Below are 12,833 nucleotides of genomic sequence, written 5' to 3'. Positions count from 1 at the left end.
ATAGAGTGATGAAGTATTTCAATTTTTTTCACTATTCAAGAAACCATGATGTCACAGAATGGGTATCAAAGAAATAGTTGAAATGGCTTAAATAGACTATAGTGTTATATATTTAATAGTTAATTTTATCGATAAAAGTATGAATGCCTTAGAAGTTGCATAAGGATTGTATGAATATAACATAGCATGTAAGGACCATTTGTAATAGTGTATAAAATTCATTGAGTTTCACTAATGGACGTGCTGTTAATAACTATATCCTGTTAACCAATTCTTTAAAGAAAGTTATGGTTTTAATACATTACACAGACGTTGACAATGACTGCCATTCTAACACTTGGTTCTCTATTTCTCCTTAATCAAATCAATGCTAAAATCCCAAAGTTTCTTGGCCAAATCAGCATCCTTCCCATGTGAGGTTGTTTTGCACAAATTACTGTCTGAAAAATACTCACCACTAACTCCCTTCACTTGTGGGTGCAATGCTACATAGCATGTTGTAGCTGCTCCCTACATCCAAATATGAACATGCAACTAATAACTAAGTAAAAAAAAAGTTAAATATAAGAAACTCTTGAGGTTTAGTTAATGGTCCCTTTTTGGGTACTATACCCAGAAAAATATGTACATCATTTATTGAAAGGGTGATTTCATAATAAATGTTTTTTAACAACCAATATTTATGAGCTAAAAACAAACACTGTATGCCCCTCACATTTACAAATCATAGGTCATGTTTATTGACATACCTGCTGAGCATTTTTCATCACAAGTCTGCCAACCGCATTTACTATACCTGCAAAATCACAACACAAATCAATGACAGATAGATGAATGAGAGCTTGTCTCACTGTAAAATCCACCAAAATAATCTTTCGGACAAATGACATGAAGCTAAAATGAAGAAGCCAAGAAAGATAGGGTAACGACGGTAGATAATGAAGAACGATAATTCATAATGCTACATGCAGTACTTGTATAGTTCCTAGACAACATGTTTGGCATGAATAGTATAATATAATAGTTACCGTTGATTGCACTGGTATGACGATAAAGTTTGGTCACAATGGCTCCTGGATGAAGAGAATTTGCAGTGATATTCACTCCATCATCCTGATCAAGATGTAACAAGTAATGTTATTTAAATCAAAGATAATAATTTGCAAAGTTTGTCTGTTTCAGAGACCAAAATGGAGAGACTAAAACACAAACAACTAAAACATTTCCCAAATGTGATTCTGTTTGGATAAACAACCGGATTTGCAGTTTATAGCATAAATGCTTATCATGATAAGCTCTTCTATATAAGTTGTTTTTATAGCAAAGTTAAAATGTTTTCGTATAATATATCAACTGTTTTCATAAAGTATTTTGAAGAGCTTAAAAAAAGAAGTTGAAAACAGCTTATGACAAACTGTTTTCATAAGTTCTCAAAATTAGTTTTATAGGTGCTTACGCAAGTAAATAAGCTCAAAAAATCAATCCAGACAAACCCTAGATGGAATAGGAATTGAGGGGCTAAAACTCGACTAAAATTGGTGTTTAACAATATTTGGTCATTGATATTTTTTTAAAGCTTAGTATATGGTCTTGTGACCGATTAACTCAAGGAGCACACTCTCAGGACCCAAGCCTTCACCAACAGGCCAACCCCTGATGGTTTGGTCAATGATGTATATTGTAATTAAAAAAAGTCACGAATTGATAGGTAATTAAGAGAGCAGAGCAACTTTCTGTAAATGACCAGCAAGATAAATGGACTAAGTGTGAAGACAGGTGCTGTAAAAAACAAGCAATTATAAATCAAATTATGTCTTTCACTATGTTCACACTGCAGAAGAAAATTGTTTGACACAGTATAAATCTGCAAATCTAATGCTGCAATACTTCGAAAATAGTAAAAATAGAATTGGTGACATTGGAATCAAGGTTGAAATATGCAAGGGCTTCTATTTATTATTAATCAGCCAGAAGTTACGATAATGAAAGATAATAAGACTAACTTAAAATGTCTTCCGATGGCCAAATAAAATGCTGCATTATGGTTTAGAAAACACTATCAATAAACTATTTCACTAGATAACATTGTCAATTATACCAGTGTACAAGAGAAAGCAACATACTTTGAGACGTTTTGCAAGTTCATTGGCATGTAAGATGTTAGCAAGCTTTGACTGTCCATATGCACGCCAGTTGCTGTAACTGTATACAAGGAAGCAAACAAAATTAAATAAGAATTACATTTCTCTGGTCGACAAATACTACAAAAATACAATTTCGTCTCTTAGTTCTTCATGTAACAAAGGCGAGACAAATGTTTCAACTGTAAACATGGAATTGAACATAACTATATATACATAACACACCTTCTTTCGACAAGATGTCCATTGTTGGTTCTTGCTAGGAATCGGTTATAATTTCTAAACAATAATAAATACTATGCAAGTGGAGGAAATATAAGAGACATTTCAAGAGGTGAAATGAAGTAACTAGATTCTTAAGTGAAGCTACTTGAAAATTGATAACTAGTATTCACTATTATCAACAAAATCATATCAGCGGGTTTTTATTGAAAGTTTAAACTAGAATCTTCTCCAGGACTCGGAGCAAACCAAAAATACGTATCACAGACTTCATATTGAACTATATTTTCTTTTCAAAATCAAATCTATAGTAACATTGGTTACCCAACAAAATAAAAGTGATGTTTCCATTATAACTACTCTCTCACACACAAAATAAACTCTTCCATTTAAAAAAAATTTCAAGCATATCCCATCATGATTTGAAATGAGGTTACCTATTACCTTGATTGTTCGTTGATTTTGCCAAAACGGATTCCTTCAGAGTATGCAAATCTGTGAGCCTCTGAGGAGACATTAACAATCCTTCCTTCTTTGTTACTTTCATGGGCTGTTTTCTTCATCGTGTCCAACAAAAGATGCGTCAAGAGAAAATGACCTGTGGAATTACATTACAAAAAAAACAGAATGATCACATCTTCTCAGTCTAAGCATTAAAAGAATTAGTAAAATATAACCTAAATTAACAAAAGATTAATAAAGCTGAAGTAATGTCTTGCTATCGGTCATGAAATGAATTAAGAATCAAACATATTTCCCACATACCTAAGTGGTTAGTGGCAAATTGTTGTTCAATGTTGTCCTTGGACAACATGAAAGGGCACGCCATAACTCCTGCATTGTTTCTTACAAATACAAATAAACAAACAAGAAAACATTACTACTTCTGGTTTCTCAACACCGCCGTCTTTCTTAAAGATAAAAGACAAATTCGACACCAAAAAAATAAAAAGAATTTGTTTGAAACCTTAAATTGATATTGGGATCATGTGAATTCATTTTCTTACATCAAGATGTTCAATGGTAATCCAGAGGAAATAAATTCGGATGCAAATTTCTTGACAGATGCAATTGAACTAAGATCCAACTCCATGACATCAATTTTAGCTGAAGGAATCTCCTTAACTATTGCTTCTTTGACATCTTTAGCCGCACCCATATTTCTAACGGCCATAATCACATGAAGACCATGTAAAGCAAGAACACGCGTAGTCTCAACACCAATACCACTAGATGCTCCTATCATCACCATAACCAGAAACAGTTTATCACATCCAGTGGCAAGAATTTGACATAACAAACACAACATAATCACAGAATATAAACAAAAAATCCTGATTATGCAAATTTCAACAGCAATAATCTTGAACTAAATTATATAGAAAGGAAAGAAAAAGTTCAAGGATGAACCAGTGACAATAGCGGTGAAACCAGTAGCATCGATTCCATGAGTAACTTGCTCAGCAGTTGATGAACCAGAAAATCCAGAAACCCCTTTTCTGTTGAATGGCCACATCGTGATTATGGTGTAGTTGGATATTATCACATGATTTGATTCAACCAAGTATTTTATACTATAGTTTTTAAATCAAGTTTTAAATATGATTTATGCTTTTAGGTTAATTGGATATTTAAGAGATTTTTACTGTTATTCATATGTTTTATTTGAATTCATAGAAAATGAAATGTATGAAATCAAATATAATTAAATTTTTTTATTTAAATTCAAATATGGATATTTAACGTAATAAAATCTTTGCAATGTCATTTTTTTTAAAAGGTTAAAAATAAAACAGAATGGAAATTTAATAGTATTTTACATATTTTAAAATTTTAAAAAAATATTATTAAATTACTTCACAAATTTATTAAATATCTAAATTTAATGGTATATTATTGTCACATTGAGAAAGAAATGTGATTTTATAGTATATTATTGTCACATTGTCATAATGAGTGATCCCTTTATTAGGTCCTTGATTACTATTATAAGATAAGAATCATAACAACATAGTGTATATTTATATGGGCAAACATACTTAATTACAATACAAACATCATACACTAATCAACAAGAAAATCATGGTACAAGACCTTATACATCAAAACATACACACATATACATATACATAAACAACAACACTCTATAGCTACCTAATTATTCCTTAATTAACTTTTTGGCTAGAATAATAGGACTTAAAAACTCTAGGAAGATAAACAGGAACCAAAAACCCAAACAAATTAAAACACCAAAAAGCCATATTAGCCACAGCAAGTGCTCTTCCAGCATAAATCCTTCTATAAGAGCCACTATGTTCTTCATCAACCTTGTAAATCTCATCTCTCAACCAATCCACAATAGTAAAAATCCTTCTTGTATTATACATAACAGGAACAAAAGCTCTTATTGGAGACGAAAATCCATCGGAAAAAGCTATACCTTCCATGAAAACTTGACTAGCCAAAAGAAAAACATGCGGTGTAGCTGCGGCTATACCTTTCTTATCACCTTCGAATATTCCATGTAGAATATATGCTATAGGAGCGTAGAGTCCAATGATTGCTCCTAGGAGGACATAGAGTTTAAGGATTTTGTTTTGTCGGCTGAAAATCGGTTGTTCGTTGGAAGGGTGAAGAGATGGAAAAGCGGTTTTTGAGATGAAGTAGATGTAGAAGATTGAGAAGAGTACGAATGCGAAATCTTCGGGACTGACCATGCCACTGGCGGATAAGACAACAACAACGGCTAAACAATTGAGTTGTCGGAAGGAAAGGAAACTAGCTTTGTTTTGTGGTTTGGTGGTTGGTTTGTTCTTGAGAGTTTGGTCGTGTTGTTCTTTGTGAACGATTTCTTCTTGTTCTTTTGGTAGGCTGATGTCACAGCCGGTTGGTCCAACTCCACCAGACATGTTTTTGAGGTTGTGAGTCAAAGGAAAATGTTGTAGTTTTTTTTTTTCTTAGAGAGAATTGATGAGAAAGTTTGTGAGATGAAAGATTGAGAAGGGAATTAAGGGGAGAAGGAGAAAGATAAGGTCAGATTAGATTATGGGGTGGAAATGGTTTACAAATGTCATGTAAAGAAGTGAGGTTGGTGGCTTGAAAACTCACCTATGGTTTTTGGGTTTCGACAAATGTCATGTGAAGGGGTAAGGTTAGTGGCTTGATTAAATTGTGAATATTATGTTTGGTGGTGGTGGTTAGTTCTAAATTCAAAGCCTTGAAATTCGGTGTAACACTGATTAAAATTTTGGAATTAAAGGAGTGAGTGTTTGATTTTGATTTTGTAATGATTAAGGGTAGCCATGCAATGCCATTTCTTTTTTTGTGACTATACGTAAAACAAGTATGAGATATTTAAATTAGAATGTTTAATGTACGGTATAAGATTGACATTGACAAGTCCAAATTTACTACATGAGTTGAGCACTGTATCAGATCAATAATACAAATAAGCTACTGATTATTTATGGTATGATGTTGGTTTGCGTAGTGTTATTTTAAATAAAATGATGTACTCATTTTTAATTTTTAATTTTTTTCATTGGAACTTATATTTCTTTTAATTGTATAAATTTATATTGTTTGAGAAAAAAGTTATTTCTTTTAACTTTTATGAAATAATTTTTTGAAAATTCGACTAAAGAATAATCAACTAATTAAACCACAGCAACATATTCTTTGTCGATTTGTATTTTGAGAAATATTATATTCTATATTATTATTATTAGTCTACACAATTTAAACTCTGTAAATAAGCAATGTGCTTTTGATTTATTATTTTTTAAAATATGACATTTTAAACTCAAGGATTGAAGATATAACTTTTATTTTATCCATTAACGGCCAAAACAATTATTCATTATTTCCAAATTAGGTAAGAGGAATAAAATTAAAATAGTAAGATAAAGTGGTAAAAACTACTTAAATTAACTTATCAAAGTAAATATAAATCAATAAAAATAAAAATAAAATATACAAACTTTGATAAAATAATGTCGCCAAACAGATTTTCAAAGTCACAAACTATAATTTAAAAACTCAAAATGTAACATTTGACATTGCCAAACAGATCCTTAAAATTACTCTCCCATCCGATGAAGATTCTTAAAACCAAAACAATTTTTGGAGTTGGAAAGTTAGTTTAGGGAGTAACCCTGATTTTATACTAAAGAAGCTACAGATACGAGGTCACGAGGCCATGTCATTGACTCATCATAAGAACCCTAAACTCATAATTATTTTCTTCACAAGATCAGTTAACATGTTTAAGCAAACTTTCAAATGCATCAAAATAAAAACCTTAACAGGCTAGACATAGTAGATAAGAAAATAGTAGGGCAAGCATTAGGGAATCTCAACAATAGAGTACTCAGAAATTGATACTATTATATACCAAAGGGGAAGAAGACAGGCAAAACAAAACAAAACAAAAAAATGTCCATAAAAAATTATGCTCTTTTATAATATAACAGGACAAATTTATTACACAAAATTTTGGTAAAAAATGCCATGAGAAAAAAAAATGAACCTAATTCACAATCCCGGTTTAAAGGAAATGGACGGATCACAAAAATACTTTCCAGCAAAACCTACCTTCAATTTAATTGGAACCTCTACTGATAATTTAATTGACGAGAAATCAAATTGAGCATATCTGTCATAACTTTTAAAAAAAAAATCCCACTATTTTCTTTGTTTTTTCTATTTATGATGCAGCTTTTAGTTTTGGAATGTACTTTATCTTTATTCCCTTCTCCGACTTGATTCTGGATTTCGATTTAGCAACTCCAGAGGTTGCCGGCAACCAGTTCTCTGTATTTGCAAGAACGCTGCATCTCTCTGTATTAGAAGATCGACACGGCGCTGGCTCACATTCCATGACCGGCTGTAACCCAGGAAGTTCAGAATCAGGTGAAATAACCAACTCCACATGAGGTGATGAAATTGCTTCTTTCCATCCTGCATGAGAATTGTTGGTGATTTGATCAAAGTAGTTAAAGACCAAGCCATGCATACTTTCAATAATACAAAATAATAGGATGAAGAAATGCGAAATGCATAAATTGGTAAAGCTTACTTTTTGCAAGAAAGGCTTTTGCAGCATGGCTGGAAAAGTGAATATTTTCTATATCTGCTTTATCCCCAACATTAGATTTGTTGCCAGAACTAATATCACATCCATCTATATTACACGACCTTAAACTACTCTGAACAGACAAATTTTGATCATCTTTTCCATCAACTTCTGTCTCAACACTTTGGAGTGGCAGCGGATTTTTAGTTCCGTGCAGGTTAACCGGTCTCCAAAGCTTACTTCTTGATCGATTGTTGCCTCCCTGAAAGGAGTCCGGTTTAATTGGCTTCTCCTGAGCAATACTCTGGTCAGCCAAATTATCTACTAAGCTGTTTGCTTGGGACGTGACAAGATTACCCTCTGATTGGCTGCAATTGGCCAGTGTAACAGATACAGATCCTATCAAAACCTCATGATTCTTAATTTTGTCTGGCTCTTTATGCAGTCTGGCTTTCATAACCACTGCATCTGTTTCTGGTTTAGGCTTCCGGCTCCAAACTTTACCACCGTTAACTATAGGAGCAGCCCTCTGATCACGGTTGGTTCCATATTTTGGATTGACTCCAAACTTAGACTTCTGAGAGTTCGGGTTTGCATACAAACCATTGGCAATCGTACGTTGTGACTTAGGCAGCCCTTGCCGTCTAGCAGCTGCTGTGCGCCGAGGATTATGTCTGTGTAATGTCTGTCTCTCTAAATTCCGATCAGTGTCACAATCATAACCTGGTTGTGCATCCCTTTGGGATGTCCACTGCTCCACATTCTGATCAGTGTCACAATGAAATCCTGACTTTGTATCCAAGTCTACACATTCATTGGTATCTGGGCAGGGATAAGTTACAAGAGGTGAAGCATAATCGACAACTACATCTGCTCTATGTGCTTCAAAGTCACATGCAGCCAAAGATGCTTCCTCTGGTGATACATTATCTCCTGTGCTGCTAATGCTCTCTTTAATTTCTGTGTCATTTTCAGGTCGGCTCCGTGCCTTCTGTTCTTTGTGCCTAAGCTTTTTCTGGCGTTTTCTCTCCAAAATCTCGGCTTGTCTGTAAATAAAGATAACAATGAAATATAATTCATACATGACTAATTCACAACTATCACATGGGAGTACATTCTGACCAACATCTCAAGTACCTCATGATTTTGTTAAATGAGCAGGTTAAAGAACAATTATTATTTTATCAATTACTTAAATAATTAAAAAATGCAGTAATGATTCATTTATAATATCACAATTAAAAAATAAGTTAAAAAAGTGCTTGGAAAACTCAGATGAAATTAAAGAATAAGAAAATGTAAGTCAGCATATGAAACATGAGTTGATCAAGAGCACAAGAAGAAAATGCTGACTTACATTTTCTTCTTCTTTGGTGATACTATTTATAGAACAAGAACAAGAAGAAAATGCCCATGTAAGTCAGCATAGAAATTAAAGAACAAGAACTGATACCGTTTAAGGCACTAGAAGACAAGGATTGAGGAGAAGTCCAACAAATTAAGTTTAAAAATAAACTGGTTATAGCATTAAATGTACCTTCTCTGAGCAGCTTCCTCCTCCTCCATCAGCAGCTTCTGGCATCTCAATGCTTCAGCGTCCTTGTCTGCGAGCCATGCCTTTACCTATGATAAAGGAATTTGACATTTCATCAAAACAGTAGTTAAGAACTTCTCAAAAGAATCAGGTTTGATGTTTGAATATGAATGTACATAGAGGATGTGCTATGAACTTAGATTCCACTAGCACACTCTTTTCTTCTAAAGCAAATCACATGGCATGCTGTGCTGCATATTGGTTTTTATATTTAGCAGCCTCAAACGCTGGAATGTATTCCATATTAGTTTTCCTTTTCTACTCATTTCTCCCTTGTGTGATAGTGAAAATGGCATTTGCAAAAATGTCTACATGCGTAAACTCTCAATCAGGAAAGAACTGCCGATTGCTGATTGTACATATAAACTAATGTTTTAGATCCTTTTCATGATAATGAGAACTAATCTTATATCAATATGCCAATAATATAGAATGGAAATCTAGTTGGATAATTGTTTGTTTGTTCATGTTGAGATATCATATATATGATTATTATAAGTTAGCTATGAATGAAGAATATATTTGTACAAACTAGCCAATGAACCCTGCTATTTGGTGAAGCCACTTGAATGGCTTAGTCAGTCTTACTATCACTAGCATGCCCCCACGAAATATCATGCCAAGGTTTGAAAAAAAAATCAAATAAACCTAACTGACAGTTAAAGATACCCGAACAATAAAATCAGTGCTGCCCCCAAATTTTCCCAAATCAGAATTTAAGTATCATGCAAGATTTATCTGCATCCCAAGTATATCCTAGTGATGATCTATTCAATCTTATGAGACAGTGCATAAGAAACACATCTTTAACACCAAATTCTGAACACAACAGATGAGAGAGAGGAAAGAAAAATATTTTAACTGCAACAGGGTAAAGATTTTGAAGTTAGGAAAAACCATTACCAATTTCTGCTCTAGCAAGAAACTTGTGCAAGCAACTAGATTTTTGGGTTCAAGGCCAATTTTTCCAGCTTCTCCATCAAAAACATGTCTTTGCATTGACACTGCTGTTCCACACAAAAAAGTTTTTTCACTGGAATCATCAAGAATATCGAACAGCTTCTGTGAAGATATAGGGAAACTAGAAGGCCTGGATTGAACAATATCCTGTAACCAATGTAGATATATAATGCATTAATAAACTTAAGGAATGTATCCAGCAAAAAATAACTAGAACATTGATAAGTACGCAACAATATTTCTTACCAAAAGGGCAAAACCAGCTCTGAGGTAGCCATGTGGAAAAGAATAGAATCCTTGTTGTGTTCTAAGAGTTGAGAGAGCTTGCAAAACTGAAGACCCCGGAACCTCCTGGAAAGCATTTCCAGTGGGGGAAAGACAGCAATACAATATATTAGGATTAACTAGCGAGAGATAAGTAACAATAGAAAACAATAAAAGCTGAAGCAGGGAGCTACAAGAGACTGCTAAGTCTTTGTATCAGTAATCTGTCTTTGATAACTCTGAATTTCAAAAGTAAATGTATATGACTATTAATATTTCCAGACAAGAGGGATGGAGAACATGTTTAAACATCACATTCACATTGAAAAGGCACCTTCAACCTTTCAGCAAACAGATGATCGTTTTCCAACCCAATATGGCAGTTAGGAAGAACAAAAACAATCAAACAAAACACCATACAAGAGAGTATAGCATAAATGAAAGAAAGTGAAAGTGCCTTTGCAAAAAAAAAAAATTAAAATGTGAAAAAATAAAGTGAGTATGTGAAGAAGTGTATGAAAGAAGAAACCACTTTCATTTCTGCTAATCATAACTATTTGACATATGTCCATTATGTTCATGGCAAATCACATTAAAATAACTTCATATAGAAACAAACAGGCAAAGTAAGGATTAAAAAGGTTTTACCTCCAGCATTACATTCTTAAATGACACAACTTCCTTTGCCTCTTCTACAGAGAGCTACACAAATTATGAGGAAAAAAATCAGTACTTCAAAACAAAATGTATTCTTCATATATGTCAAGTTCACTATGATAAAAAGATTACCTTATCCCAATATGCCTGTAAAAGATCCCTATTTTTCTTAGAGTCCTACAATATATAAGAAGTGTTAGGTAAAATTGATGAAGACTAGAAAAAGCAATAAACATGAAAATATATTTGCAGCAAAAGTATGAACTGTGAACAACAATGTGGGAGATAACTGCATCCACTTATAAGATATAAAGATAACCTTATCAAGCTTTTTCAACCGATGGTGTACACGTTTATGTCTTCTATAATTAATTGGTGAGCAGAACTCTTTGGTACACTTGTCACACTTTAATATCTGAACCTTCGCAGGAGAAAACACAGGCCACCCTGGAATTTCTGCCAAATGATTAGACTATTATATCAGAAAATTTGGGTTGAGAATGAGATTCATCAGTGACCAGCTTAAAAGTTGTAGTTTTGTATACATCAATTACAAACGCAACTGTAGGCCAAAGATTCTAAATTACCGTTTTTTTATTTTTATTATTTTAATTTTATCGATTAAGGAAGGGTAATCACATGGCTAATACCCAAATTTGATGTTAACTAAATTTCTTAATGATTGCTAATACCTTGCTGCTGTTCTAAAGCATGAAACAATTGAATCCACTGTGCTGGTCTTTCACCAGCCCTAGGGTAGGAAAGGAAAGATTCTTTACCAATTGCTTGTCTGATTAACGCATCCAAAGAATCATTTCCATCTTCTGGTTTCATAAAATTGGGAGTACCTGAAGCAGTAAGTTTTGCAACTGGCATCTATTCAGCCCAACTCGCACCAATAAAGTTTATAAAAATCCACTGCATAAAATATAAAATAGTAAGCTCAAAAATTTAAATAAATTTAAAATCATAAGAGAAAGAAAGAACATGAACATTACACATATTCAACAAAAAATAAAATAAAACCAATGCCAAATTAGACAAAATTTGTTTATTTTTGTCAATTCATATTTGGAAATTTTAGGACGAATGGGACGAAAATTTCATTTCATATTTGGAAATTTTAGGACGGGATAAGGCAAATTCTTCATTCCGCCGAGATCAGAGGGAAAAAATATGGTGATAACGGATGGAATGGAATCTACACCAATCCATTTTGCTCCATCCGGTTTTAAGTAATTCAAACAATGAAACGCCACTACATTCCATCACATACCACTATGCTCCATCTGATTCCATCAATCCAAACAAAGCCGGCAAAAAAAAAAATATCGAAACTAAACAAGAGTGAAATAGATTGATAACTAAACTTCTATCCTATTAAATCTATTCATGAGCAAAGCAATTGAAACCAAATAACTGACAAACACTCAGCATAACCTTATCGATTAATTAACCAATATCATTATCAATTACCGTAAACACAAATTTTCAAATGCACATAATAAAAAAAAAGATAAAATTAAAAATAGAAAGCTACCTACATGTAACATGTTCAAACTTGTCTCTAATCATCAAAGCTATAGATACAATTTACAAACCTAAATTGATTATCAGAAAAAAATTATATATACAACAGAACAATCCCGAAAAGTGTGATCTAATATAGATCGAGTAAGAGAAAATTGAGTAGAGTGATATGAGATCATCGTGTACCAGAGGGAGGAATAGATCAGTTAGATGTGAGAGATCCTGTGAGAATGACGATCTGGAAAGAATTGATAGCGGCGAGTTAGGGATTGAGAAAGTTTGAGGGAAAGAGAAATGATAGAGAAATCGATCGAGAAAATGGCGTAGAAGTGAGAACCCTGTTTCGTTCGTTCTTGCACGCTGCAGCTTTTGTAGTAGGGCGAAATGCGTT

At 33.2% G+C, this 12,833-nt stretch overlaps 3 protein-coding genes across 8 annotated transcripts; all 3 read right to left on the bottom strand.

The window, feature by feature from the left end:
* Window positions 1-155: 155 nt before the first annotated feature.
* LOC131643573 (short-chain dehydrogenase TIC 32, chloroplastic-like) lies at window positions 156-3,934 on the bottom strand. Of its 2 annotated transcripts, none has more exons than XM_058913833.1 (8): window positions 3,774-3,934; window positions 3,371-3,602; window positions 3,129-3,208; window positions 2,808-2,961; window positions 2,124-2,202; window positions 1,004-1,113; window positions 750-790; window positions 156-510 (listed from the first exon to the last, which is right to left on the bottom strand). In XM_058913833.1, the coding sequence occupies exons 1-8, from the start codon at window positions 3,877-3,879 to the stop codon at window positions 458-460; spliced, it is 855 nt and encodes a 284-aa protein (XP_058769816.1). In that variant the 5' UTR covers window positions 3,880-3,934; the 3' UTR covers window positions 156-457. The 2 variants fall into 2 exon arrangements, with proteins under 2 accessions (XP_058769816.1, XP_058769815.1); XM_058913832.1 differs by having other exon boundaries at window positions 750-796; window positions 1,029-1,113; window positions 3,774-3,932.
* A 429-nt stretch (window positions 3,935-4,363) lies between these two features.
* LOC131643574 (uncharacterized) lies at window positions 4,364-5,493 on the bottom strand. Its single transcript, XM_058913834.1, has one exon. It carries the CDS (start codon window positions 5,270-5,272, stop codon window positions 4,529-4,531), a length of 744 nt encoding a protein of 247 aa, XP_058769817.1. The 5' UTR covers window positions 5,273-5,493; the 3' UTR covers window positions 4,364-4,528.
* A 1,305-nt stretch (window positions 5,494-6,798) lies between these two features.
* On the bottom strand, window positions 6,799-12,833 carry LOC131643571 (uncharacterized). Of its 5 annotated transcripts, XM_058913826.1 has the most exons (11): window positions 12,629-12,833; window positions 12,457-12,513; window positions 11,605-11,830; window positions 11,232-11,368; window positions 11,045-11,089; window positions 10,904-10,957; window positions 10,238-10,342; window positions 9,935-10,138; window positions 8,975-9,060; window positions 7,441-8,483; window positions 6,799-7,322 (listed from the first exon to the last, which is right to left on the bottom strand). In XM_058913826.1, the coding sequence occupies exons 3-11, from the start codon at window positions 11,786-11,788 to the stop codon at window positions 7,069-7,071; spliced, it is 2,112 nt and encodes a 703-aa protein (XP_058769809.1). In that variant the 5' UTR covers window positions 11,789-11,830; window positions 12,457-12,513; window positions 12,629-12,833; the 3' UTR covers window positions 6,799-7,068. The 5 variants fall into 5 exon arrangements, with proteins under 5 accessions (XP_058769809.1, XP_058769808.1, XP_058769810.1 ...); XM_058913825.1 differs by lacking the exon at window positions 12,457-12,513; XM_058913827.1 differs by lacking the exon at window positions 12,457-12,513 and having other exon boundaries at window positions 11,232-11,359.

This window comes from Vicia villosa, linkage group LG1 (genome assembly GCF_029867415.1).
Source record: "Vicia villosa cultivar HV-30 ecotype Madison, WI linkage group LG1, Vvil1.0, whole genome shotgun sequence".
In the NCBI taxonomy this organism is placed as follows: domain Eukaryota; kingdom Viridiplantae; phylum Streptophyta; class Magnoliopsida; order Fabales; family Fabaceae; genus Vicia; species Vicia villosa.
This window is presented reverse-complemented; position numbering and strand designations above follow the sequence as displayed.

What these genes read in the sequence shown, in the direction of transcription:
- LOC131643571 (XM_058913826.1), bottom strand. Translation starts at nt 11,788, where the DNA reads ATGCCAGTTGCAAAACTTACTGCTTCAGGTACTCCCAATTTTATGAAA. An exon ending in TGCTTTAGAACAGCAGCAAG is followed by an intron (nt 11,369 to 11,604) that starts GTATTAGCAATC and finishes ATCATTTGGCAG; the next exon opens with AAATTCCAGGGTGGCCTGTG. An exon ending in GGTTGAAAAAGCTTGATAAG is followed by an intron (nt 11,090 to 11,231) that starts GTTATCTTTATA and finishes TATATATTGTAG; the next exon opens with GACTCTAAGAAAAATAGGGA.
- LOC131643574 (XM_058913834.1), bottom strand. Translation starts at nt 5,272, where the DNA reads ATGTCTGGTGGAGTTGGACCAACCGGCTGTGACATCAGCCTACCAAAA.
- LOC131643573 (XM_058913832.1), bottom strand. Translation starts at nt 3,879, where the DNA reads ATGTGGCCATTCAACAGAAAAGGGGTTTCTGGATTTTCTGGTTCATCA. An exon ending in ATTTGCCACTAACCACTTAG is followed by an intron (nt 2,962 to 3,128) that starts GTATGTGGGAAA and finishes GTAATTCCACAG; the next exon opens with GTCATTTTCTCTTGACGCAT. An exon ending in TGATGAAAAATGCTCAGCAG is followed by an intron (nt 511 to 749) that starts GTATGTCAATAA and finishes ATTTGGATGTAG; the next exon opens with GGAGCAGCTACAACATGCTA.